This window comes from Chamaea fasciata, unplaced genomic scaffold, assembly GCF_029207755.1.
Source record: "Chamaea fasciata isolate MVZ Bird 193981 ecotype frontalis unplaced genomic scaffold, bChaFas1.0.hap1 SCAF_3, whole genome shotgun sequence".
Classification (NCBI taxonomy): Eukaryota; Metazoa; Chordata; class Aves; order Passeriformes; family Sylviidae; genus Chamaea; species Chamaea fasciata.
In genome coordinates, this window is record NW_027094088.1 from 25,554,272 (window position 1) to 25,578,343 (window position 24,072).

Consider the following 24,072-nt stretch of genomic DNA (forward strand, 5'->3'; position numbering starts at 1 on the left):
CTCGTGGTGCCAAACCACAGAAACACAGACCTCTCTCTTCCCAAACACAACCCACATTATACCCACCTGTGGGGTTCCCCTGCAGAGACACGAGCTAAAAATCAAATCTCTGCCTCTTTTCACACCCCCTCTATCTCACTGCCCTGTCTTAAGAAGCGTCCTCTTAATCCCTGTGTCATGGTTTTGACAAGCACACGTGGAAAACAGCAGAAGTGATTACATGCAATGTTTAATGCACAACTGCTAAATGAAGAGATGAAGAAAAGTAAGCCAGCCCAGCTTTAATATCTTTTGGTCAAAATGACTATACAGAAATTACTGTAAACAAAACTTTCAGAGAAGCAAGTCAACAGGGCCAGTCTCATAAAAATTAACAATGTCATTAATAAATTTAATTCAGCTACGTAAAGGAATCCTTTCCTTGGCTCTGGTATCTCCCATCCCCAACAGATGCTCAAATGCATTACTTTCTGCAGCTTCACAAACAGTAATCTCAGATTACACAGATCATCACACTGCATGCATTAGAGAAGTCAGTTTGACTCCCCACTGCAGAAGTTAGTGCCATGTTTTTCCCAAAGATACAAGTTAAAAAAAGCAGTGTGTCTTATCTCTTTCAGTAGGTGCTCAATACAAAAATTAAAGAAAAAATCAACTCTAAATGCTGTTATAAAACCAAAGTAGGAAGGCAAGAAATGAAAAGCACTTTTTATTGCTCTGCTTGGGCTTCAGGAAGGTTACAGGAGTGAATTTAGAAGAGACTTGGGTATGTGACAATACAAGAATAATTTCATGCAATAGAGCCGCTAACATTTCAAATTGTTTTGGGGAAAGAGTTATTTTCTAAAGGAAATCTCCCTCCAGTTTCCCACCTGTATTTCTTCCTCATGTTCATACAACGTGCATTGCTACATGCACAGTAACTAAATTTTTCAAGTGACACCTGAAATCAACTATTTCACAGAGCTAAAATGGCACCTATGTAGCATCTAAAAGATGACAGACCAGTATCATCCCAAGACATTTAGTTTTTCAAAATATGCATGAAAATTTTATTAGTTACACAGACCAACAGTAAGGAAACACTATAAAAAGGGTGGAATTTCTGAAGGTAAATTGTAACAATTGCCTTCTTTCAGAAATTGCATGCCTGGCCTGTGATGTGAAAATCCATTAGGAATTTCTGAAATGGTTACCATAATATCCATACTGTGACCACTCTATGGCCCCACGGGCTTACCCAGGAATATTTTTTAATGAGTTTATTCTACATCCAGAGTTATTTTCACATCCCTCCTAGAGCAGAAACCTCAGTTACAGAGCACAGGGCACAGATACGCTTCGTTTGCTGGAAAAGCTGAAGGAAGAGGCCAAAGAAAACATGGGGGTCCTTGTGCAGTAACTGGAGGGTGCAAAGAAACTGGAATGCACAGGACTGGTGAGTTTTAAGTGTCAGAGGAGAACTGGCTTTACATAAATTGAAATAGTAAGGGATTTGAAGCAGGACTAGAGAATCCAAGGGCAGGATCGCTTGGAAGAGAAATGGCTCTGCAAGATGCAATCTTTAGAGCTTGGAGGAAAGAGATATGAACAGTATTCTAGAGCAGGAAGACTACAGGGGAAAATCTCAAATGAGTAGGGGTGAAATTAACTCCATACCTGCTCTAGAAAGAAACAGACACGTGTAATCACTGTTCCTCTTCTATTTTACCCCCTTTCTCTTTGGTCTCAAGAGCAGTAGGTCTGTTTTGTGACCATGAGAGCCCCTGGCTTTTGGAAGAGCCACCAGTAGCAAAACCTCTCAGCAACATTCCACTCTTGTGAAATTGCACAGGTACAAATAAACTCTGTGTTTAACAGCAGATATTTTTGGCCCTAACACTGACTTCTTGGCAGCAGGGTTTAAGCACACCTAGATGTTCTTGTAACATCCTGATTCAAATATATCCATAAAGCAAGCAACATTTTCAAATTGCTGTCAGCTAAGGCCATGTTTCGCAAACTTATAACTGATACCAAGTGAAGCTTACCTATTTTTTTTGGAATTCTCATCTTTCCCTCTTTTAACTCCAAAAATTCTTGTAATCAGAGTACTAAAAAGAAGGGTAGATGAATTTCGTACCTAAAGGAAAAAAATAAGAGCTGTGCTTTAAAAATCCCTTTGAAATGCATGCTTTTTTTTTTTTAATACAATCATGAATATAGAGTCAAACAGAATAACTGCTGAGTGAAAAGCATGCTACAGGTCAGCACATGGAAACTATTAATTCAGAGCATCCTTCCAATGAAGATGGTACTACTGGAAAGTTCAGGTTCTTTGGAGATGTCTATCTTCATTATACAGATTACATCCAGTACATCCAGTGATTCAAAGCATTCAGGTTAACGCACAGCAGATCATGAAGTGTTCTACCTGAATATGCCATATGGGATCTTTAATTCTAGAGCAAAATAACAGAATGAATGCAAATGCACTTCTTACTAGCTAAGCGCACTGACTCAAAATTTAACAGCCAGAAAGACTTTAACCTATAAGGTAATCTTTTTCCCTACTTTTTGTGGATATCAGCATTTCACATTAAGAGAAATTAAACGAAACAAAAAAACACGATCAAAATTATGACTTTTTTGCAGGTCTACATGATTTTTTACTGTACCTTAAAATATTATATTCCAGAAATTGTAGTACTGCCATTTATAAACATGACCAAAGCTTCACTGAACATGACCACTCTATATCCTGTTAAACTAGAGAAGCAAAATTAAGAATTAACTTACTGCCCAGACAGGTGACATAAACCCTAGAATTGATGCTTTTATTCCATCTGCAACATAAGGCATGATGTTTTCACCTAAGCGTGTATCCCTGTACAGTGCCCGGAGGATATTTAAAGCATGAACCTGTGGTGGGAGAGGAAATATATGAAGAATATAAATTCATTAGTAAACATCTTAAATTTAGTTTGTGTAATTACAACAGTGAAAGTGTAAAGCAAAAACTATCTATATGCACATTTATGGCATTTTATTTCCCTATTAAACACAAGAAATACTGCTGCTTAAAAATGCATTAAAATAGTGCTGCAGTGAACACTGTTAGTTGCAGTTTAAAATATATTCCTCTCACAACTATAGTCCAAGCATTGCAAGTGAAGGCCAACATTCTTTTATCCTTAGCCTATCATGGCTGTAAAAATAACTTTCAAAGTCCAGAATCATCTTTTCCAACATTCTTTACACGCTGTAGATACTGTGAGAAAAAATAAACTACAACTCACAGGAGGGCAATATTAAGCTAAAACTGACAGCCAGGCTTGTTTTACCATGTGGAGCATTTTCTGATATTTCCCTACCCTCTGGAAGGGAAGGTGGTAATACACACAGCTTCATGGACTTTGACAAGGCTACATAAATTAATACCAGCAGAAAATCTGGCAGAGTCATTAGGACATCCTTCTGTGTATTGTGAACAAATTATGGCTTGCACTTACAAACAGAAAGTAAATTAAACAGTTTGAAGATAAAGGTCTTGCCTTTAAAATAAATTTTTTTAGTATTCTAAATCTATGTACTTCAGTTTTAGAAGTTACTAAGTATTACTAAAATTAGTTTTCATGTAGTGTTTTACTATGATTCATGCATAAGTAACTCATTTACTTACTTTAAATGTAAGCAAAGCTTGCTTGTTCATTTACAAACTTGTAAAAAGGAAGTTATTTATCTACCTGTTTAGAAATATACTCTAGGCAGTAAATTGCTCATATATGACTTCATTTGCTATACTAGAGAAAAACAATGGAATTATGCCAAATCCATTTTTGAGTATGTTTTACAGTAACTTCATAACCTCTGCACATGCAAATCCATTTTAAAACCTTCCTATAGATAGTAAGAACAGAACATTCTCATTAAAAACACAAGCTTTTTTAGCTGCTTGAAACAGTGTAAACACACTTTTGACATTTGCCTTTTGATGAGAGGCTGAATTTTACCTGTGGAATTACACTTAAAGATTCATTTAAAGGTGCAGCCAGAGATATCAATTCTTTCATTGTCATTTTCAGCAAATCCATTTTGCCCTTCTTTGGTTCTGATGCCAACAATGCCTACAAAAAGGAGAAAAAAAAATTTAAAAATCAGGTGCTTCCAGCCATTTTTCTCTACTACCACTTCTGCTCTCATTCCTGTATTTACCATACCACAGCCTAGCTTCTGACCATACAGAATGATTAAGAAAAATTGCAAAAAATGAAGGTTCAGTTTCAACTCAGCTTTGTTCAAAGCCTATCAGTATAAAAATCATAGCATTTTGGACAGCAAAAATATCTGCTGTACTGTACATACTTACATTTCCTAGTATGGATTTTTTTTTAGGTTAATAACACCTATTTGAGATGACAAAGGCTGGCCAAATAAAATTCTGGTTTGCAACACAGGATAAAACAAGCAGCACATTTTTGAACAAAGAGAAGAGATGCATTCATCTCCAAACAGTATTTCAGCGGGTAGGACATCCAGCTGAGATGAAAATACTCTAAATTAGTTCTCCAAAATCCAGGACTGAATTTAGAACAGTCTTTCTCTCTTTATCTAGTAGCTCTTGTTGAATTTTTCCAAGTTAGTACAAATGCTTAATCATAAATCATTTATTACCATTAAAAGATTATTATCCATTTCTGCTTTGGGACCTAGAGTCTGTTCAGCATCAGTAAGAACCAAATGAATTACAGAGTTTAGGCAGAAACCCAGGAGTAGTTTCTGTCAGTTTATCAGTATCTTTAATGATAGGAGAAACAGAGAGGGCAGGTGAGGGGAGAAAAAAAGGTGCTCATGAAGTACAAAATAGAGGAGAATGAACTGAAGACTAAAATTTCATAATGTTAAAGCTGAAAATCATATTTTCTCACCCACTAACTATAGCTGCACGTTTGCACTATTCAGTAATAACATTCCTATTTTAAAGGTCAGGGCATGGTTATAACCTTAAAATTTATATATTCTCATTAAAATAGATGTGTTTTAGGTTAACAAGAACACATCACAGGATGAAAATAGCAAAGAGACCACACTGCATTAGTGAAATAACCTTCTTTTACTACTGTTAGGATACACATTACAACTTGTATGTTTATTATCTAAATGCCATATGGCATTGAAGGTTCAATTCATTTAACTGAGTCATGGGGCACATTCAAACTGCCAAAAAACACTATCACCTCTCTTTACTATAAAATTATAATCTGAAAACAGTTTGTTTCAGACTGATCCCAATGTTAATTTCAAACTTTCCTGTTAATTGACTAGACTTTGTACTCTTCCAGAGCTGTCAAAAAAGAAGCCTCTGACCTGTTTATTCACAGAGGTATGGCACAGTGCAAGCTTTCTCCTATGGAGTCAGTAGGCCAACTGCAGACTACACGTTTTCTGCAGTGGGGTATCACTGGGTCAACCCAGTCCTTACAGTAATCTAACTTTTTACATAAAAAACTGATTTGAATGTGGGTTTTTTCCGTACATTGTCAAGATTAAAACTAGATATAATGTCCATCAGATTCAAACTGTGTGGTGTGAATGGGGAAACCAAAAAACATGAAATCATCGAATTCCTCCTGCAGACAACTCGTTCTTAGAAGTGAGAAAGATATTTAACTGCTGAAGCTGAAAAGGAAAAATGCTCTAAAACCAGTGCCCTACTTCTGCTCTCTGCCGCCTTGCACACACATCTAGCAAAGCCAGGAGCAAACTGTGACTGACATAAGAGGTCAGACAGAAGCTGGCCGCCTCAACTTTCTCAGGGCAAACTCAGAGTGGAAAACAAGCAAGATGAATTATTTTGGCAGAGAGAGCTTGCTCCCAAGCAGTCCCTCAGATCCTTGGAACGTGCTTGAGACTGTACTTCAGAGAGTGGAGAAAGTTACAAATTGTATAGTTTCTCTTGGACTCCTGTCTGAGAAAACTGATTGAAAATCAAGATCATGGAGGTTAATTTAGGGGAAAGCAAATATGGCTGCTTTAAGGACCAAAGGAATGAAAATAGGTGAAATGTAATCTGGAAAACCAACTCTGCAGTGACTGACCCCACAAGGATGTAGATGAGCTGCTGCATACTAATGTGAGGCACTCAGCAAGAGGTGACACTTCAAGCAGAGACAAAACACCACCATCCTGCCATCAGTTCTGAACTTGGCAGAAGTCAAAGAGGCTGGGATTAATGGAGCTGAAGGTAACACAGGGAGTGTGAAGAATGTGGGAGCATGGCCCTATGTTCACAGATATAAGTCTTCAGTAATCAATTCCTTCAATACTTGAGACTGCCAGTCAACACCAGCTAGTGTGACACTATTACTTGTGCTTTGTTGCTGTTGAGTGGCCTTCCCCAAGTTCTTTGCAGTATTAAACAGGCCATCATTTTACAATTCTGTGAAGGTCTGTTCATATTTTACCACCCTCCCACTTTGCACTGAAGTAGCACATAGTAACATGGTTAACAAAGCCTTACTTAATCTGTGAATTAATCTATGAATTTGCCAAAATTATTACAGTTGTAACAAAAAGCCTAAACACAGTTTTTAGAAATGCCATTGAAATCTATCACAAACCAAAAACCTCATGAGTCAATCGAACTGCGGTGCCAAACATGGTTTAACTACAAATGGCTTCTTGGGTGCACAAAGGCCATCAAAGTCTGTATTAAGGAAAAAAACAACTCTTTGGTCAAAAGGGGTTGGAGTGGGAAAAATAAATATGTAATTTCCTTTTTTTTTAATGTCCTTTCTGGACAATACATTTAAATCAGAGGCAGTAACATTAGCTGGTACCTGTATGTAGAATGGAATTCCTGCACTCCGTCTGGTTGCACACAGTGTGGAAGAAGGATCACAAGATTTGATTTCTTCTAACACACAGCTTAGCCAGTGCTCTGGCATTTTGTGCAGACTCTCAATGTTACATCTACATCAAACAGATACATAAGAAACGTGAAACAAGCAAATAAAACAAGGACTAAGTCAAAGAAAGCATTTAGCAACCTTAAAAAGTATTTCTTACTGTATGTTAACACCTCCAAGCACATACAGAGACTTTTATTATGAAATAAAATTAATTTTTAAAAATTGTACATTTTTCCAGTGTTGGTACAAATTATATTAACCCTACTTATTAAGTGCCAGTAGTAAAATATATTTAACTGAACAGAAAACAAGGTTCTGTGCTTCCATGCTGCAACAACGCTCTTCTGCCAAAAATTATTACATGTTCTGCAGAAAAAAACAAAGACATATGCACATCAACCACTGTGTAGGAAGTGACACTTCACAAATTCGTAACTTTGTTGCCACACAGTAGCTGATGCGTGATCCTTACACTAATAATCATGTTTGTAACCATACAAACTGAAACTGAAGCCCCTCAAAGTAAGGACACATTATGTAAACAACCCTGCAAACCCCAGAGCAATGGAAGGAATGAAAACAAGACATAGTGCTCTTTTCAATACTAAGTCAGTCAAACTTTTCATAAAGCACCTAAATTGCTCTCTTATCATCAAATACTCCTCCTCTGCTGTTACAAAATTCAGCACTGCCTGAAAGCAAAGGACTTCCAAGGACAAGGAAAAACTCAAGTCTGCTTCAATTACTGGTGCTGTTCAGTACAATGAAATGTACCACATTCAGTGGGCAACACCAGCCCATTAATCTTATGTCAATGTTCCAAAAGGATCATTTCTATTAACAGGACATTGTTATTAAAACCTGTCACACTGGTTTGACACGTGATTCAGAGCAGAAGAAATAATTCATCACTGTGGGCAATACAACTGCAATTATCTCAACCATGCAGGACTTGCCTTACCTAAAAATATAAACTATAATTAAATTCATGATTAAGTAGTGAGACCTTACAGTAAGACTACAATCAAGTCTTCTAGTTGGGTGACTGAAATGAAGACTTTAAAAGAAATGGTAAAAGGCAGCAAGTACTTATGTAAAAACCAAAATCTAATGGAAGGTGCTCATATATTCCCTTCTTCACCCTCCTCTTATTAAAGCAAGAATTTACATTGGCTAAAAACCTGATCATGAACAATAAATGAGGCTTTAATCTGCAGTGAAACACTCCTTTCCTTATTTTACAAAAAAACCAGAAAATTAGTAATGCAGAAAACTGAGGTCACAGGAAGTACCAGACAGGTCAGCAGAAGACACAGAACACTTCTTACTCTTCAGTAATTCCTGCAGGATTTCCACCACATTTCCTACACTGCTGCCAGGTATTCCCCCCATTTTTTAAAGGCAGCACCTCTTCAAAAGGGCAGCCAGAATGCAAACAACCAGTCCAGAGTTCAAGAGGAACCAGGCTTCCCAAGCGATACGTCACCTCGTACCACGGCATAAAAGAAAGGCACCTCCTGCCCCAAGCCTATGACAGAAGCAGTCAGATTAACCTGGAAACTCACAGGGAGTTCTCTTTTCTTTAACTACTCTCTTTCTTTCGCTGGTAAGTGGCTTGCCCTTGCTTACTTTCAGGATGCATTCCTTTGCTCACTTTTGGGTACACAACAAGGATACAACTCTAGGACTGAAACCACACAAACCTTCTCACGGATCTCCTCCATCAGTCTCAGCAGTTAAGATAAGACTTTGCAGTTCTCTTCATCCACATCAACATATTCTGCAAAATCTGCTCCTTCAGATCATGGAGGCACCTGGTCTTACCTCCCTAGCTAAGCAGAATTTAAATGTTTCCATTCAATCATGCAGAGAACAGAGCTCATCTCTCTCCAGAATGTTATCTTAGTATTAATATGAACACCCCATGAGAAATACCAACATCTGCTGGGGTGCAGAGGAGCACAAAGTAAAGCATTAAGGAAATATTTAGAAATTGCTATTTAGCATACTGAATATTTTATTCTTAAGTAAACTGAGGGATTTTTCTCCTCTCAATATTAGTAGAAAGAGGAAAAAGCATACTGAAGTCAAATAAACTTCAGACTCCCTTAAAGCCATATTGCTTTGATCCTGCCACAAGTAATTCTACCTTATTCAGTCACCCACCAATGCACTTTCATTTATTAGAAGGTGAAAAGAGTTACTGCTGTAGAGTTAGAAACGTTAGAGACTATTGACTTTGCAATGGAGAGGACTACTCCCTTCCATTTGGCAGCACTGTCTCCTTGTGGTCTGGCAAGAAGAATATTGTCATAAGAAGCAGGTGGCCCTAAATTTTAAGAATAACGAAGCTTTACAATAAGAAAAATTAAAGCCTCAAGATCTAATGTCATTTTCCAGAATGAAATAGTCATTATTTCTACTAGATCAAACAAATACTGTTGATAATGAAAATATAACACAGTAAGTTGACAGATTAATTACTTAACATGCAGTACATTAAGTGTAATCCACAAGTTTATATCTGTTCATCTGTCAGTTAAAACAATTTCATACATGCCCCAAACCCTTTCTGTGGTCAGCATCAATGAGTACAAAAGCCTGGCAATCCTAAATTCAAGACAAACTCCTCTCCCTAAGTCATGTATCTGTATTTTCTCCTATCTGAAATAAATGGTGTGTAAAAAATGGGTCCACCTTGAATTTGGCCTTCCTGGATGCAGGTGCCTTGTGGCATAAACTTCACATGGCTAGAAGCATCAAGAATTCAGTGTTTCCAATCACTTTAAGCAGTTCCTATCTAGGGAAAAAGTGGGGTTCCTTCACCATTTTTTTCTCTCTCAACGGGCCTGGAGTATTATTCTTTTTCACATAAGTAATGTGATTCCCATTTTTTATAGACACAATATTTCCCCTGGTACTTCTCAGACCAGAATCTAACCTAAAAAACAGGTTACTGTACAAGATAAGTCTGCTTCTAAGAATAACTCCTCTGAAACTGCAAAGTCCTTCCACTTGCATCTTCCTTTTCATAGCATCTGCTCTACATGAAACAAAATTTTCCAGATTATACAGGTGCATTGAGAAGGGTTTGAGGTTACTCTATCAGTGAAGCAGAACAGAGGGAACCTTGGGTGGCTTCAAAATTTCAGAAAGACAGTATCATTATCCCATCTCTCACACCAGGCAGGAGAAGAAATGGGAGGGAAAACATGAACAGTGTTCAAAATCAATACATCTTCAACCTGAGCAGTGCCTTAACATTGTATCCCACACTTCCTTATGTCATGTATTTCCTAATACTACAAGCATCTCAATATATAAGAACAGTTTTTCTCCCCCACTTTCTTTCTCTCCCTTCAACACTCTATCCTTCACATCTGTGATTACACTTCTGCTGAAAAGTTATTTACGATTTTGGTAAGTTTCACTAGAAAGTCCATTAGTGGTATTTCCATTTTACAAGTCCTCCTGGCAGATCATAGCAGGCTGGGAAAGCAAAGAGTTACAGTCACTTCAGAGCAACAAAATGAGATAGAAGCAGTGTTTTCTGCAAAGGATTAGCAGGGGGTCTACTCCCAGTTCCCCAAAAGAAATACTACATAAGATCAGAGACTGACTAGGTACTGGTAAGTAATTTTCACTGATTCTGACATACTAAACGTTTTTTAAAATAAAAGCATGATTTTTTATCTTTATCTTTCTTTTAGTAAACGACAATTTTCCACAGAACTATTATGGACCTAACTTACTGCATCCCCTAAAATAGTGCTCACCATGTTTAAGTTCCAATCAAACATTTAGAAGTGTTCAAAATAAATTATTCCTAAGCAAACACATTGCACTCTAAGACATCACTCTTCTCAAACCTTACCCTTGCATTCTGCAACTTTAGTGAAGCAAAGCACTACCTCCATAGCTATGCAATACCATTTCAGATTTCCAGACATCTACCTGATCTCTCAGCAAAGAGATCACTGAATAAAAGAAAAGCAAAGCAGGAAAAATGTCATTTGGGACAGAAAAATTGCTTGAGTAATCAGGATTACAGGAGATTCAAGTTTTCAAGTTTAAAACAGATTTCCGACTTCCCTGAACCACCATGCTATCAGATCAAATGAGCATTTTTAATTTCTCCAGGCCTTTGACAGGAAACACTCTTTTTAAAAACTCATTGCTTATTTCACTGATATGAATGTTGCCAGTTATGTAACTGTATGGTTTTCTGAAGGTGCAGCTGCAGGCAACATTAAGCAGGCATGACAAAGGCAGCACTACACTCCCAGAAGGAGTATCAACAGGGAAACAGAAGAATGGTAACTTGCATATTAGAGCAGACTCAGCAATTTACATCCAAATTTCAAGACAGATCAATTTCATCAGGTTGGCAAGAAATCTCTGCAGAGGAAATATTTTTCTTTCACCACTAACTCAAACAGGTCTGAATACCATCATTCTGTCTAGAAAAAAGTCTGCTCTTGGTTCTTATAAAGACTGGTGTTTAAGGGTCGTACAGCTAAAAGCAAGCTCAAATAAGAGACACTGCACCATAAAGTTTTTAAAAAGTGCTTGGCTATAAATAAGTAAAGGACTGTGTTCAACTGGAGTCATTCATAAATACCTGGCACAGTCTTAGTGACAGATTTTTCACTGTGTTTTACAGAAAGAACAAATTCAAGTGTCAGGGATGCTTCAATCCTGTCCAACAAGGTATCATGCTAAGCCAGACATTACTATAAGCCACCCAAGACAAAAGCTTTCTCCTCTGGAATTTGTGGACACAGCAGTAAATTAATATAGATTCTGACACACATGCTCCAAGACTGCCCATGAGCCTCTCAGCTATGGAGAGAGGTAGGTCAGTTGAGATTCACCTGCAGAATGGAGTCCCCCAGCTGCAGCAGGGGACAGGGAAAGATTCCATGATAATCAACAGACCTGCAAGGCAGCTGCATTCACCAAGACTTAATTTGCCCCTTTTGGAGGAGAGTCTCAAAATACTCCTGATATCCCAGGAGGAACAAATCAAAGAGTCATTTCCTGTTCTGGTCTCAGTCTCCTTTCTCCTTTGTTTTAAATACAAATATAAGCCTTGAGACCTGTAGTTCCTGGAAAATATTGTCTTTCGTTGAAACGAATGTATGTCCACAGAGCTGCTCTCCAGTTCTTATAAATCTTTTTCCCAAAGGAACACTTGCTCTACTTGAAATATCTTAACTCTAAAAATGCTAGGCAGTATAGATAACCAAAAAAATTTTAACAGACAACTGCTAATTGAGAAGAGGAAACTTCCTTAATTTCAGAGGGCTTTTGTTTTGGATGATACATACATATCACTTAATGTCTGAATAATTTTCAGGCAAGCAGAGTTCTCTTGGGCTTGGCTCTTCATTTTTCAACCTAACATAAGACTGCTGTTAAGTGGATTGTGCTCCATTAAATACAATGGCAGAAAGCAGGAGAGGCAACAAACACATCAGCAACTTTTCCAAAGTCTGGGTAGATTTGTTCCCTTCTGTTTGCCTCAGCTTTTAAAAGAAATTTAAAAACTGAAAATCCAAGAAAAACAGTGAGTCTGCTATAAACTGCACATTTTCTATGTTTTCCATTATTTCCTGCTTTTTTATTTTGCCTTTGCTAAAAGACAGTCGTGCATATTGTCTGAGGTACAGACCAGTGGGGCTGTACCTATTTGGATTACCTCCTTTCTCGTCTCAAACAGACTCATGGTAGTAAAAGGTCTGTTTGTTGGTTGTTGTTTTTTTTAAACTCTATTACTCTGATGACTAGACTCTCTCTCCACGTTGATGGGAGAAAACTTGCATTACCTTAGAACTTCCTGAACCAAGTTTTCACGGTATAGAAGAACAGCCCAATATCTAAACAAGCGTAAATAAAACACACGGACAGGCAAAAAGATAAGCAGCAAGTTTCTTTTTTTTTCTTTTTGAGTAAACAACCAAGTGTAAAGCAAGGTTTTGTGAGTGCTCAACCATCTCCTCAGGACAATTTGAAATCCCTCAGATTGCTATCAACTGAAAGAAAATCATGTACATTGGAGAGAGACCACCAAGAGAATCATGGCATGCAGTTTAACATCCCATTGGCACACAGAATGAACACCAGCATGCGCCAAATACCATTACTGTAGCAGCGCCAGTACATGGATGCAGCACCTCACCCAGCATCCTCTAGCAGAGACCAAGCCTCAGTTCTGTAGGCAAAATTTTCTGAGGGGACACACAGTGAACCTGATCAACCAGCCAGTCTGTATTAAAAGCACCAAAACAGTTTCCAGTTTGAAATAAAGAAGAAACAGACATGCACCTCAAACAGGCTGAAGTGGGGCAAAAGGGGAACATAGGTTACTTACCTGGCATTGGTGTGAAAATACAGGTACTTCAAATGAAAATCTGACTAGTCTTTCATATTTAAAAAGAAAAGCAACAACAAAAATAGCATACCAAACTCTACCTAGTCAGTAGAAATTTTGTCTTAGTACAACATGGATGGGATATAAACACTGTATACCACAAAGAACCATAACCAGCACTTGAAATCAGTAGCTAAGCATGTAATGGAAATTCCAATGATCTTGCCCAGACCTCAGGACAATTTTGTTCATTTAGTTCTTCTAGGAAACTATAAAGTTACAAGGGGAAAGAAAAAAGCCAGAGTACATATCACTGTCAGGTAGTCTTCCAAACGTCACAATAACCAACTCAGTGACAGGTAAGAGAAGTTTCCAAGAAAATGTCCTGGCTAAAGCAAAAAGTCTGGCATACATTTTCATAAAGGACCAGAAAAGGGGAGCGAGATGGAAGAACTCTACACTCCTACTTTTCCCAAGAGTTTTTAAGAGCTGTTCAGGAAACTATCATGCCAGAAATGAAGAAAAATGCAGCAAGCATTATATGTCTGTATCATTTTTCAATGCCTAAGCACCATCTCTAACCATAAGTATTGTAGTCCAAGTCACAGACATCATATAACTGTCATAGTCCTGCCTACATCAAACTTAAATAAAATCCACATGAAAGCAAGGATCTACCTGCAAAACCACTTTCAGGATTGATGCCAAAAATTTGGTAAAACTTATATTAAAAAAATAGTTAGTTGCCCATCTTCTACCTGGAAAGCATTTCTGTAAGTTGCACGAAGCCAGCATATGCCAATTCAAATGCACCCCTGTGCCTTGATTGCAGCAGATGATGTTTAAAGTAATCACCAATATTTTTAACCTATAAAGGAAAGAAAAAGTTACTAAGCCATTTGAAATTACATATACATAATTTATTTATACATGCAAAAATACTTTGCAGTTCAAAGCAGCAATCCTCCCCTGGTTGGAAGGGTCACTGGTACAAGCAAAAAGCAACTGCAAGTGCTATAATAAACAGCCACTTACTTAATGATAAAAAACATTATACTCATTGGTTTACATTAAGGAGGTAGTTTTACACGCTTTTAAAAAGTCCAGAAATATAAAGGACATGAAATTGGTTACTTGTCCATGATGGACATACTCAGATTTTAAGAGAAGAAAGTGACAACTCTGATTTTCAGGGGAAACAAATGTAGAATCCTTCTTGTTTGCCTACACTCTTGCCCAAAACCCCAAAGAAAATGTCAGCTAAAGCACAACAGCAGAAAAAATCCCCTAAAAAATATTTAAGATACCAAATTCAAACTCCAAAAATTGTACCAAAAGGAAACAAATCTACATTAGATTAGGTAATACAGAGAGAAATACAAATTTGTAACATTCCAGAATTCTGCATAATTGCTGTTGACCATTAGAAACAATTTTAAAAGGAAGCAGTAATGTGAGCTATTTTTAAAAGCATTAAAATTGTAAATGTGATGACTAAACTTTCATTTATAGTTATTTTCTAGAGCTCTGTTACAATACAAAGCTTTTAAATCTGTCTGAAAGTTTACAGATCCCCACAATCTCATTCCACAAAGCATAGGCTGTCTTGTTTGTTGGCATTTTTTCCTTTTAATTCTCATCAACTTTCAATGTCTAAATCAAACTTCTCACTTAATTTGTTTAAAATACATAGCACACACTTAATGCCCTTATTTAAAATTTACTTCAGGAGTCTTTCCTAAACTCACAGGCTAGAAGCAGCACTACCATAACTCAGTTCTTGGTCAGAAATTTAGAATATAACAGGTGAATCTTACTAATTCAGCAATCAACAACATACAAGGGCACACTTGCTGCTGAGGGCAAGAATCTGGGTATTCAACACATAAATGCTCACCAAGATGTTCCAACAGATGAATAAAGGCCATGGGACAACTAAGTCTTTACTTCTACTGCCTGTTTCTTTTCGCTTTGGCACAAAGCTCTGGCAAGCTTATCTCCCAAAACTGTCTTAAAACTTTCCAGGTGAGACAAACAGGAGCTTGAGGAAGAGCTAAATGTTCCTCCAGATTTCAAGCATTAATGATTTGCATGTCATATGACAAAAACAACACAGAATCTTTATTAGACGTCTTTCTACCAGCTGGTGGTTACATGATACTATTGACATTGATTTTCTTAACATGCAGAGCTCTGAGCCTGCCATCTCTGGACTTTTAGGATCAGATGGAAAACAAAAAGTAGATTATACATTTGAATAGTGAGATTCCTCCAGCTGTACTCCGCACTTCCTATGTCTATTATTTCTAAAGGCAAGGCCACCATGTAAAATAGGTGATGTTTTGAAGACTGCCACATAAACCCAATCTCCTACTCAAAAGACAAGGAGAGTGCAAATCTGATATTGTCCCAACTTCCTACAAACAACAATTAAGTACCATGCAGGAGCTGCCTCCCTGCCAACCTCTACCCCACAGGAACACAGTACAACAGGCAGCATTACTGCTGCAAAGAGTAATTATTTTGTACCCCCAGCACCACAGTGCCTGCCAGGAAGCAGTTCTGTTGTGCCATTTCCTAAAGCACACCAGCAGTGTAAGACACTTTCCAGTCTTTCCATCTGCATGCTCCATTAAAAAAGCAGGTACAATCAATTAGAAGACTGTGAGCACATTCAACCCTCATTGTGATCTTTTGGGTAAGTTATGATAGCATTGATCCAATTCAATACAGTTACTGACCCAGATGTGGAACACTAGGTGCTTCCAACAGGAGGAAGGTTTTCAACAGGATGACACACACTGGCCAAGAGGTGCTACCAGATTTTTCTCAACATTTACTTGGCCCTGGCTCAAAGTTGACCAAGGTTTCAAAGTTTTCATTCTCTGAACCCTTACATCTCTTCCAGTAGTTACAAAACGAAGAAGAAGAAAGGGCAACTACAAAGAAAAGTTCTACATGAATAAGGTAACAAAATCCAATTTGCTTACTTGTCAACACTGAAAAGTGTTTAGTAAGTCTGAAGCCCCAGGAGTTAAGGTATTGGCATTTTTTATCATTTCTGATTAAACCCCCCTTTTTTTGTTACAAAGAGTAAAGTTACAAAAGTACAGAGAAAATGCCTGCATGTTTTCTTTGTGTATTTCCTTGCAAGCCTGAAGAAAATCAGGATTTCAAACTGACTTCTCATCCATTAGCATTTTTCAAATGAGAATGTAGGCCTTTTGTTTAACAGGAAGACATCTGAAACATAAACAAGCTGAAGAGGCATCTACAGGAAAAGAAGGTATAGAATCACAGAAAATCCTGAGCTGGAAGGGACCCACAGGGACCATGGAGGTCCAACTCCTTCCTTAATAATGTATTATTTCTACCAAAGTCTGCTTTCCAAAACCAGAGATGCTACAGTTAGAACTGACTCATTCTAAAACATCAATTCCTCTTTGACTTGGTGCAGATTAAGGAACACACTGGTGGAAATGCATATCTGTTCCTTCATCTGCCCTCCAGACCCCAGCAACAATACAGGCACAGCTGTTAACCAGATGAAAACATAAGGACTGGAGACAATGCAAGAATAAAGACACCAACACTATTTCTATGGCAGCACAACATTAGATAATAAATAAAATCTAGAGTATATAATACTATCTTTTATTTTAAAATGTAAAGTTCTAACACCTAAGGAAAAACTAAGTGTTTCCTGTTGGAAAGAAAAAGAGGTTAAAAAGTAGTTGGTCTTTCATACTTCAGTCTTTTATGCAAACTGGTTTTGTTGAAACACATGGAAATTAAAAGGTCATCAATTAAAAGAGGAATTTAATAAACACAAAATATTTCCCAAATAAATGCCTGTGGTAATCTGATTTCTTGTAAACACTGAACTCAACATTCTGCAAGAGATCCAGATGGCATTTTAACATTTCTGATCTCTCATATCAAAAAAATCAGAGGAAAAAGATAGTCACATTACATAGAAATTATTCATAACAATGGATAGGAGGAAGACAAGACTAAGACTAGTCAGCATGTTTGACTTTCAGGACTCTTGACTCTGAAGGCTAATTAAGGAAGAGCTTTAAAGCAGACTCCCAATAGGTAGAGTTCAAAATGACACAGAAGAGACTTTGAATATGAAGTCACTTTAGAAGATTCTTTTTAGCAATTCTATTAGTGACTAATATATCCTGAGAGAGAGATAATGGGGAGGGTGGCAGGCAGGCATTGGTATCCCTAAACACAGTTCACATCTCATAAATAACCCAATACAATTAGAATGAATGGTTTTGTTAGTTATGTATAACAATTTCTTCACTTATCTGTTTCTGCTGCAGTCACACTTTCTGAAAACCATTGGCTCAAAAGAATACAGATAGCCAAGTATAACAAAGAAAACCCTTAGGCCATGGCAATTAAAAGGAATTTAAAACCCACAACTTTTCCCAAATAGAACACAGATTTAAGAAAAAAAAAGTTCTGAAAACTGCCTTTGCATCACCACCACCCACTAAGAAATTGCAGGTTTTATAATAAAAATTATTTCCCTACCTGTTCTACAGTAATCAACCCATTTGAAGGTTCAGATGCAGTCTGTGAAGGCAAAAGTTTACACAGTGTCCCTAAGAGCAGAGATACTTCCTTCATGCTCCTCCAGCAACATACAAGAACCATTTGAGCCGTGACGTCACACACTTGCCTGTCTTTGCCTTGAAAACAAAAAAAACCCAACAAATGCAATATTGTAACTCAAGGTTCTCAGATGCAGGTGTGCAATTTAAATTTCACATAGCCTGTCTTACAAAACACAATTAACTACGAAAACATTTCTAAACTTGCCTGCCCAAAAGATAACTCCATCTCGTTGTCCCTAATTGCTTTCCCTGCTCAACAGTTGCTTTACTTTCTTGCACTTGGGAAAGGCAGCAGTATAGACATTCTACCAGGGAAGTGCTGGTTTAAATTTCGGTCACAATTACTATTTCCTTGCCCGGCGATCTATAGACACACATGCACAATTTCGAAGGCAGGCATTCATCCCCGCATCCATCACTGCCGGGACGTTCTCCAGGCGTTCTCCCAGAGAGAAGCGGCGTTTGTGACACACCGCCGCCACCTGGTGGCCACTGCGGCACTTGCACGTGCTGACCCCTCAGGAAAAGCAACCGGGAAAGGAAGTTCAAAAGCTTGCATAAACTATTAAATTTTAAAGTGTATGGATATTCTATAAATTTATTCTGGCCGACACTAAAGATGCCAAAGTTTACAATTTCTTTATCGTTTTAAGGTTCAGTTTCATAGCTGCTATTCATTAAAACAGACAAATACTACCTTAATATTTTAAGATACCACTGGAATCTTTCAAACTGAAGTTGCTGCTTATGTAATGTCATGCAACAAGTTGTATTGCATGATCATGGTCTCCACTAGCCACGGGTACATGGAGAGGAAAATCACTGTAACGCTGCTCAACAAGAAATACATCAAAGCATTGTTTGATAGAAAAGGTGTTCAAGATTACCAGTGCAGTTAAGGCAACAGAGTCTAGGCCAATATCAAAATAAATAATTTTCACTTGTGTCTTAAGAGAGATTAACCACAATCTTCCAGAAGCACAGTGAATTATTCTTCAAAACCATGTCCATGAATAACTACCTTCTGACAGGTAAGAACCGAAACGTTACACAAGCAAGCAATTTCTACTTGATCATCCACGTAAAATGCGTCCTCCCTAAAAAATACCTTGATTTAATTACTAATAAAGCCTTGGATTTACCTCTCATTTCCATGCAAATATTTTTCGTTGGCCTCTGGTCAGACAGCTTTTCAGATTCTTCTTTGCAGTGCTCCTTCAAAACTTTTGTTTGCATAAAATAATCATTTGTGTCCTGTGGCTGTATCTCATGCAGAATCATCTGCAGACGACTTGCACTTTCTGGACATTAAACAAGAGGGATACTTAATTCAGATAATTTTGTCTTCTACTTCCAATTCTTTATACTGATGTAATTCATTTTGGGTGCGTAAGTACAAAAGAAAGCTATTGGCCTTAAAAAGAAAACCCACAAGGTTCTATGGTGATTAGAATGATCGAGGAAAAAACCTGAATTTACAGTCCCATGTTTTGGAAGAGATGCAACAACAGTCTGAAAACGTTTGTGGATTTTTTTAGTGAAGAAGTCAAGAAAACTTTATCAGAAATTAAGAGTAACCTAAAATTATGACATAAAATGAGAAGCTGAAAGGGAGGGGTGCTTGGTCTAGTTCTGAATGATCTCATGACAAACAGACCTTCAGGAGCATCAGGTTTGAAAAGAATTTTTGGGATTCTGTTTGGTTCTTTACCTGGATCACTGTCCATTGGAATAAGACCCTCTGGTGATGAGCTCTGTACTACTGGTGATACTACAGCAGAGAGGCTGTATGACATCAGAATGAGGCTGGTCACTATTTCCTTCCATTCAGACACCAGTGTCAAGTTACTTAAGGAAAAAAAAAAATCAAAACTAAAACCACAATGAAAATACATCACAACACGGATTAAAATAATATTACATTTAAAAGAAAGAATCAAAATTACAAACACTTGTGCAACAATATTTATGAAAACTATAAATAAGGTAGAGATTGAAAAGTCTTAAGGCTGAGTTTAACACATACAAAGGAAGTATCAAACACTGCAGCAGCCAGGAAGAGTTTGAAAAGCCAGAGGTACTAGATCTCCTTATAAATAATACTGCATGATTTTCTGTTCTCCTTAACAGCTCTTCCACTGCACTTAAACATGGAGTTACAACTTCCCATTTACTGTGTTTAGCTTAAAATATGGAGTTACAATACTTACTTGAAGGGTAATTGCTGCAAAGCCCCAGTTATACAGTGCACTCTCCCATACATGGGGAATGATGCTGCTGCTTGGAGCAGAGACTTCTTAGCTTGGAGTATTTCTTCTTCAACATTGACCAACAAAAGCTTGATAACTAAAATATTTTTAAAGCACAGATTTGCATTGAACATTCATATGCTGTATTTTCTAGGAAACAAATCTGCTTTAAGAAACAGGAATAAAACCTCTGTACGCAATAATTCAGGGGAATATGCACAGTAATTTCCTTTACTATACGTTTCCCTCTTTCGTCATTGCAATAGATGTTACCATTGATTTTCAGTTACCTAAACTCCAGCAATATTTGTTATAGTCAATGTAATCTTTGTCTCTGAACCAAATGGCAGCTGTGAATAGCACAACCCACATCCTATGCTCAGGGACAATCCCATAGATCATGATGAAGTCACAAGGAGTTACCTGCCCCATACTGCAAGTCAGATTGCACTCTTACAGCCACATTAATACAATGATGAGCACAGCAGGATATTAATGATCAAAAGTTCACAATTATACATTTGAACCTTAATGTTTCCCACTACACAACCTGACCAATTTTCAAGGACACATGTGTGCATTTTATTCTATATATAGCTTATGACATCTCAGTGCCAGAATCGGAACAAATTACAGATCCTAACAAGGAACCATAGATAACACCAGCAGCAGATACCCCAGAGCAACGAGACATGAGGTTACCCACACATTTCCTTCACTTATGGCAACTACAACCATGTCTTGAAACTGTTACTTCACTGCATGTGAAGAAAGTATTAACAGGCATCTGTAAAGAAGCCAAGAAGGGCACAAAAAAAAGTATAAAACAGTGAGATTACTGCAAATTATAAAGAATGTTTTATTACAAATAACGAGTATACAAGTAAGTATTTTAGGTTCAGTGAGGATTACTTAAGGTAGAGGAAGCTTGATTAACTAATTTCCCAAACCTGCCAGATCTAGAGCCCTGTCATCTTTCAGCTTGGAGCACTAAACCAACCAAAAATATCCCATATGTGAACAAGGCCTCATTAATGTGGACATGTACAGGAGTACAAATCACACAGCAAAATGGGTCCAAGTCAACAGAGCTCTCCAAGGGGCAGCACTGCAAACATGGAGCATTGAAACAAACACAGAGCAACTACAGCTGCCTTCTCCCTGGGTAAGAGAGCTCTCTGGGGAAGCAGAGGGTCTTTCCCTGCACTTTATGCACTCAGCTTCACCAGGCTCACTACTTGGGCCTCCACAGCACTTTAGATGTCACTGGTCAAAAAAAACAACAAAAGCCAGATATCTTACAGAATATTGAACAGCCTCAACACAAACAGGACTAGATTAAGTTCTTACAAAAGAACCTGGCTTCTGACAGCAAAACACAATATACTTAAAATCCTGCTAGAAATAAGCAACTCCTACTTACTAAGCCTCCTATCAAAAGCCTTACGGAAAAGCAGCAAACTTCCAAAAAATATAAAAAAATCTTTCCCCCCAAATCTTACCTGCCAAAGTGTTCTTCTCCACTGTACTCAGTGATGTGTTTTCATCCATATGGGGGTTATGCTCAAGCCATTTTCCTAAACAAATGCGCTGCAGTCCTTCATGATATACTAGAAAGTTCAACAAATACGAAGCAGTGACACAATCGTATGGCTTGGTACTCGTGCTGAGACCAATTGCTGCTTGGAATAGAAGATCTAGATTTTCAGAATCCTGAAAAAAAAACCAAAGCAGTAATACTGCTCATTTAACTGAGCTTCCAGATTGATTTAGTTAAGCTTCTTACCACCCTGGAATCTGAGCACCACTTTTCATTAAGTTTGCTGGTACACGTTTTTTAAGAAATACTTGTTTTGTGCACTGATTACCTTACACTCAAAACATGCATGTGTCATGTATTTAGCAAGGGTGCAATTAAATAGACATTGAGGCTGGAAACAGCCATTTATAAAGCAGTATTTAATCACACTGCTCCTCACAGGAAAATAGGGTTTTTTCCAAATTACTGTATTTTATCTGCTAATGGACATTAAAGAGAAGCACAGTTTACTTGGTAGCAGTATTTGTTCATCTGTACTAAAGCAGCTAAAAATAACTTCTCATTAAGTTTTTACAGACAAATCAGTATCAATTCAAAGGGCAAAATTTGTGAGAAATAAAAAAAAAATCAGATAATGAAATCTGAGATCAATCAGAAAGGAAAGGAAACAGGGAGCTGAATTTCCTGAAAGTACAAAAGTAGCGAAGTCAAAATGTATCAGTCATTTACACAGCTAAGCCATGAGCTTTGCATTAACTATTTCTCTGATAGTTCACAGTCATATTCAATGAACTTCCCAAACTCCTTCCTCCATTAGCGAAACAAGTCTCCTTGGGTAAGGGCAGAAGCTGTATAAAAACATACAGAAGGTGTCAGTGATGAACACTACTGCAGGCAGCTTGGACCAGCCCTTAAGGTTCAGGATTCCTGCTCTGTACCTAACACAGGCACCTGGCATACTACACAACATTCATCTGCCACAAAATTACTCCCCCTAAACTCCTCGAGTTCGTACCTGTAAATTCAATGCAACATCACGTAGTTTCATCAAAAGTCTAAACGCCAGAATTTTCACTTCCTCAAAAGTACTGGCAAAACACTGGATCAAAGTTTGGACACGAGCAGAATCAATCTCCTGATCCAACTGAAAAACTTGTGCCGGGCCTGTTCAAAGAAATTAATGCCTTAGATAGTTGTGTTGTAACTCCTTCCAAAATAAGCACTATCTTCACACTCTGCTTTGCTATACTAAAAGAAGCATTAGAATTTTAGGTAAATTATTATTTTAATATTACTTCTCTTAATAGGTCTGAAAATACCATATTGTTAGGAATAAAAAAGGCTTATCTTATTTAAAAAATTACTCTTAGTAATACAGGAAATAACTTATTGCCAGAAACAGAATTCCATTTACTCCTTTTAAATTCAGCATTAATCTTTACATAGTTTTGCTTTAAAACTCTTTTCTGTAAGTAATTATTAGAAAATAATTCCTTTCAAAAAAGAGGCTGAAAGCCTCAGTGTGTTTTGGCACTTGGTGTTTTGAGTTATTTTGTCATAGGAATAATCCCTTAAAATATAAGACATTAAAATTTCTTTCGGTTTTAATTTAGATACAAATGAGTTGTGAATTCTGATGACTTGACTTAATGCTGCAAAGAAGGCAGAAATTTTAGGATGTGAACAACTGCACCATAATACAGCACAGAACACAACAGCTGAATTGCCTTTACAGAAGTAATGTCAAATTTATAAAATCCTCAGCTGCTTTTATAAAAAACTGAGGATAACTTTATATATATACTTTAAAAGTTTAAGTAACAATATACCACCTACTCATAATAACAATATCAATGTGCTCATTTTTCAAGGAGTTTTGAGAAATTATTTAGCAAGGTGGCACTTTTTATTCCCTCTCAAAATCAACTTTAATCTTAGACAACTCATTTCTTTGAAGAAAAGTTTTACAATTTAGGACTGAAACATATTTTTATGTTTGCCATATGATCCAGAGATAAGACTCCAAGGCTCTAACACATACTTCTTATATTGCCATAGAATCATGAAGAAAATTTAAAATAACACCAGTACATCAACATTAACTGGACAATAAAACGGTTTTCTGTATATTGTAATATCACAAGGATATGCAATATTTTTCAATCAACAATTTTTGTGAATTCAGCATTTCAAGCTATCAAGATATATGTGCAGGAAAAAGGAGCAAAGTTATCAAACACATTGAAACTTGTCCAGAAGTTTTCCTCATAATAAAAAAAAATAAACCTTCCTAAAAAACAAGCTATGCAAGAAAATCCAAATTTATAGAAGATATGCAACAGGCATTAATTATTTGCATTTACTTCAATATTCCTTTTTCCAATAAAAC

The 24,072-nt window shown here is 37.2% G+C and overlaps 1 protein-coding gene across 6 annotated transcripts in view; it reads right to left on the reverse strand.

Moving 5' to 3' along the window:
* Positions 1-24,072, reverse strand: part of THADA (THADA armadillo repeat containing) — a 149,801-nt gene that overhangs the window by 113,561 nt on the left and 12,168 nt on the right. For 5 of the 6 annotated variants that reach the window (XM_066178388.1, XM_066178386.1, XM_066178382.1 and 2 more), the window contains exons 16-26: positions 22,699-22,847; positions 21,646-21,856; positions 20,105-20,240; positions 19,606-19,742; positions 19,037-19,195; positions 17,812-17,969; positions 14,022-14,131; positions 6,819-6,951; positions 3,993-4,106; positions 2,779-2,901; positions 2,031-2,122 (exon numbers count right to left, since the gene is read on the reverse strand). In XM_066178388.1, the coding sequence (XP_066034485.1) occupies positions 2,031-2,122; positions 2,779-2,901; positions 3,993-4,106; positions 6,819-6,951; positions 14,022-14,131; positions 17,812-17,969; positions 19,037-19,195; positions 19,606-19,742; positions 20,105-20,240; positions 21,646-21,856; positions 22,699-22,847 (1,522 nt within the window). The remainder of the gene's footprint in view (positions 1-2,030; positions 2,123-2,778; positions 2,902-3,992; positions 4,107-6,818; positions 6,952-14,021; positions 14,132-17,811; positions 17,970-19,036; positions 19,196-19,605; positions 19,743-20,104; positions 20,241-21,645; positions 21,857-22,698; positions 22,848-24,072) is intronic. The other variant, XM_066178387.1, reaches the window with a different exon arrangement.